Source organism: Citrus clementina, unplaced genomic scaffold, assembly GCF_000493195.1.
Source record: "Citrus clementina cultivar Clemenules unplaced genomic scaffold, Citrus_clementina_v1.0 scaffold_7, whole genome shotgun sequence".
In the NCBI taxonomy this organism is placed as follows: domain Eukaryota; kingdom Viridiplantae; phylum Streptophyta; class Magnoliopsida; order Sapindales; family Rutaceae; genus Citrus; species Citrus x clementina.
Window position 1 is genome coordinate 16,357,570 of NW_006262075.1, and position 4,726 is coordinate 16,362,295.

General features: G+C 34.4%; 1 protein-coding gene across 1 annotated transcript; it reads left to right on the top strand.

Annotated features, from left to right (window-relative positions):
- The first annotated feature begins 1,799 nt into the window (after positions 1-1,799).
- Positions 1,800-4,466, top strand: LOC18036463 (probable disease resistance protein At5g63020). The gene has a single exon (XM_006427725.1). The coding sequence runs from the start codon at positions 1,800-1,802 to the stop codon at positions 4,464-4,466; it is 2,667 nt and encodes an 888-aa protein (XP_006427788.1).
- Positions 4,467-4,726: the final 260 nt, after the last annotated feature.

Genomic DNA, 4,726 nt, shown 5'->3' on the forward strand with positions numbered 1-4,726 from the left:
TCTTCCTCACATGCCATTAGAGCCTAATTTTAATGTCATAGTCACATATTTAATTATTCAATCTTTTGTTTAATGCCTTTTGGCTTCTTCAAACTCCATAAACATTAAATATTTAAGATTTGTGGCATCATTATTTCTCATCTTTTTTTATTCTCTATTATCTAATATATTGATTGAGATTAAAAAATAATTACATTACAAAATATTAAAAAATCTATATCTATCTATCTATATATCTATCTATCTATCTATCTATCTATCTATCTATATATATATATATAAAGTTCGGACTACAAGAGGTGATGTGGCATCATCATTTCTCATCATTTCATATTCTCTATTAGCTAATAAATTAGTTGAAATTAAAAAATAATTACTTTACAAAATATTAAAAATAAAAAATAATTATTAGATTATAAAGATTACATGTCTCTTCCTCTTTCTATTTAAATTCAATAATATGTAACCATTAATAATAATTAATTATAAATCTCGAAACATTTATTTATTTTATTATGCTAACAATTAAACTTTAGTGGCTTAAATATATCAATTAATTAATATCGGAAGGAATGTTCCTTCATCTTCCCTCAACAATGCCATTAGGGTCTAATTTTAATGCTATAACTTCATATTTAATTATGCAACCTTTTGTTTAGTGCCTTTTGGCTTCTTCAAACTCTATAAATATTAAGTAGTTAAGATTTGTGGCATTATTATTTCTCATCTTTTTATATTCTCTATTATCTAATATATTGGTTGAGATTAAAAAATGATTACATTACAAAATATTAAAAATAGAAAATAATTAATAGATTACAAAAGATTACATGTCTCTTCCTCTTTCTATTTAAATTCAACAATATGTAACTATTAATAATAAATTAATTATAAGTTTTGAAACATTCATTTATTTTATTAAGCCAACAACTAAACTTTAGTGGTTTAAAATATATCAACTAATTAATATAGGAAGGAATGTTCCTTCATCTTCTCTCACCAATGCCACTAGGACATAATTTTAATGTCATAATCCCATATTTAATTATGCAACCTTTTATTTAGTGTCTTTTGGCTTCTTCAAACTCTATAAATATTAAGCATTTAAGATTTATTATGTTTGAGTTTTTTTTTATTATTTAACCAACATCCTCTTTAGAAATGTTCTTGTGTTTTTATTTTTTGACTTATTTAAATTTTTAGTATTGTGTGCTTCATGGAGTACTATTTTCTTCATGAGTTAAACAATGATAAAGATAGTTAGATGATAAGGGTTAGACTTTGTAAGATGTGGGAGTCTGTTAATACAAAAAAAAAATGGAGAGTTGATTAGTGTGAACATAATTTTTATTGATGAAAAGGTAGTGTACACTTAACTATACACATTAATATATATTTTTAATGTTAACAAAAAATAATTAACTTTCATAAATAACATTAGTTTTATAAGGCTGTGTCATCTTTAAAAAAAATAATTCATATTTTTTATCAGTTTCATCAAGTGCAAAGTAATAAAAAAAATAAGACTAAAAATTTTTTTTAAAGCCGCACGAAGTGCGGTTCTATTTTCTAGTTTTATTATCAATTCAAAATTATACGGAAATCAAATAATGACACGTGGCGACACAGTCGCCCATAACGACTGTAGCAAGCACTCCTCTATTTAAACAACGAATCAAGCAACATACGTAGCATATTTTTATTTCAGTATTGTGCGTCTCTAAATATAACCCTCACCAAATTAGCTTAATTCTTTCCATTGTACTCTTTTGTTTCTCTTCCTCTTTTCGTCGACGACAATGGGTAATTTAGTCTCAACCTTCTTACCAGCAGACTTATTTGATCGAACTTTAAACTGCGTTGGTGAACAAGCAAAATATATATGGGGCCTCGAAAAAAATCTTGGGGGCTTGGAGACTGAATTTCACAAATTGACTCGAACAAGGGACGATCTGAGGACCAGGGTTGAGGTTGATGAACAAGCTCCTCGAACCAGACGAACGAACCAGGTCGTAGGGTGGCTTGAAGATGTGCAAAAACTGGAAACTGAATTTACGGAGCTGCAACAACTTAGAGCTCAAGAAATGGACAGATTGTGTCTTGGAGGCCTATTTTCCAGAGATTTGGTTTCAAGCTACAATTTCGGGAGAAAAGTGGTGGAGTTGACGGATCAAGTGACCAATTTAAAGAAAGATGGAGAAGAATTGGAAGTCCTTGTTGAGATAACGCCAGATGGTGCAGCAATTGAATTACCTGTTGATCACACGGTTGTTGGTCAAGAATTATTACTTTATCGAGTTTGGAAATGTATCACTGATCAAGACAAGAACAGGGGAATTATTGGCTTGTACGGTATAGGGGGAGTCGGCAAAACTACCCTTTTAACACAAGTCAATAACAACTTCTGCCATGAACAGCATCATTTTGATGTTGTTATCTGGGCTGCTGTGTCAACACTTCAAGATGACATTGGAAAAAGGATTGGCTTTTCAGAAAACTGGTGGAAGAAAAAAAGTCCTGAAGAAAAGGCTGTGGACATCTCTAGCATTTTAAGCCGAAAGGAGTTTGTGTTGTTATTGGATGATATATGGAAGCCCATTAATTTAAAAGATATGGGTGTCCCTCTTCAAAATCTAAACGCTGGGTCCAAAATAGTCTTGACAACTCGTTCAGTTGATGTTTGCGATCAAATGGACGCTGAAAAGGTAGAAGTGTCGTGTTTGGCACATGATGAAGCCTGGAAATTATTTCAGAAGATGGTCGAAAGATCCACTCTTGATAGTCATGCCAGTATTCCAGAGCTAGCCAAAACCTTGGCAAGAGAGTGTGGTGGGTTGCCGCTAGCGCTTAAAACAGTAGGTCGAGCCATGAAAAGCCGAAGTAACATTGGAGATTGGAAACGTGCAATTAAGAAAATAAGAACATCAGCTTCTAAATTCTCAGGTATGGAAGAAAAGGTGTTCTCGCGTTTAAAGTTCAGCTATGATAGTTTGTCGGATGAACTTCGTTCTTGTCTCCTGTATTGTTGTTTATATCCTGAAGACTACAAAATTTCTAAAAGGGAACTGATTGATTATTGGATCAGTGAAGGATTTGTGGATGATTTTGATGATGGATGGGAATTTATTAATGATCTTCTTCATGCATGTTTGTTGGAGGAAGAAGGCGATGATCATGTAAAAATGCACGATATGATTCGTGAGATGTCGTTATGGGTAGCATGCACGATAGAGAAGGAGAAGGAGAACTATCTGGTTCGCACTGGATTTAGGTTGACCGAAGCGCCAGCGGTTGAAGAATGGGAAGGTGCCAAACGGATATCTCTGAGGGGAAATAGATTTGACAGCCTATCGGAAATTCCCACGTCTCCACGTCTCATAACTTTACTCCTGATTGCAAATTCGATTGACGAGATCACTGATGGCTTCTTTCAATCGATGTCTTCTCTTAGAGTATTAAGTCTAGGAAGCAATGCCCTAAGTAAACTACCTTCAGGGATTTCAAGTCTGGTTTCATTACATCATCTTGATCTATCATGGACTGAGATAACTGGGCTGCCGCAAGAGCTGAAGGCATTGGAGAAGCTGAGATATTTGAACTTGGAGCACGCATATATGTTGTCTATAATTCCACATCAGTTGATATCTGGCTTTTCAAAGTTGGAGGTGCTCAGGTTGCTTGGGTGCGGTTCTAATTGTGTAACTGTAACAGAAGAAGAAGGTAACGTTCTATGTGATGATGCTGGACTTTTGATGAAGGAATTGCTGGGTTTGAAGCATTTAAATTTTTTAAGCTGGTCCTTCCGGAGTTCACTTGCTGTCCAAAAGTTCTTTAAATATCCAAAGCTGGTGAGCATCACTCAATCTGTAGTGGTTTACCAATGTGAATGTCCACTGTTCAATGTCTTACATCTAGCATACATGGAGAATCTTCAGGAGTTGCATCTTGAAGACAGTGACTTGGAAGAGATGAGGATTGACGGCCCAGAAGAGGTAAAGAAACTTTTTCAAAGTGGTTTCCGCAGTCTCAGCATAGTTAGCGTAGAAAATTGCGAAAAAATGAAGGACTTAACGTGGCTAGTTTTTGTCCAAAACCTCAAGGAGCTAGAAATAAGTCGGTGTCATGCTGTGGAAGACATAATCAGTGTTGATAAATTGAGAGATATTTCAGAGATCATCGGATCAGAGCATAACTTTTTCGCACAACTCGAAGCTCTAAACATATTTAATAATGTAAATTTGAAGAGCATTTACCCGAATCCCCTGCCCTTTCCAAAGCTGAAGAAAATTCAAATATATAGTTGCCCAGAGCTGAAGAAGCTCCCACTCAATTCCAGCAGTGCGAAGGAACGTCGAGTTGTCATCGAGGGAACGAAAAAGTGGTGGGAAGAACTACAATGGGAGGATCAAGCCGCCCAAAATGCTTTCTCCCTGGATGTCGTACTTCCGGAGTATCTTGATTATTAATATGTTTGAATATGTATTTCCTTTTTTTTTTATTAGATTTAATTGCATCTTGTTCTTGTGATCTAGTGTGTCAATCTTTCTCTATTTTCAGTTAATAAAATTTCGGCAGTGGATTTGTGGTTTTAGAATCGCCCATTGGAAAGAATGCTTGCTGTAGAGTTGCACAATTGTGATGACTTGTAGATTTATTACTTTAACAATCATCCTTTTTTTTTGGGGGGGTCATATGAAGTTCAATAACTATTTCCGAGATTAATTAG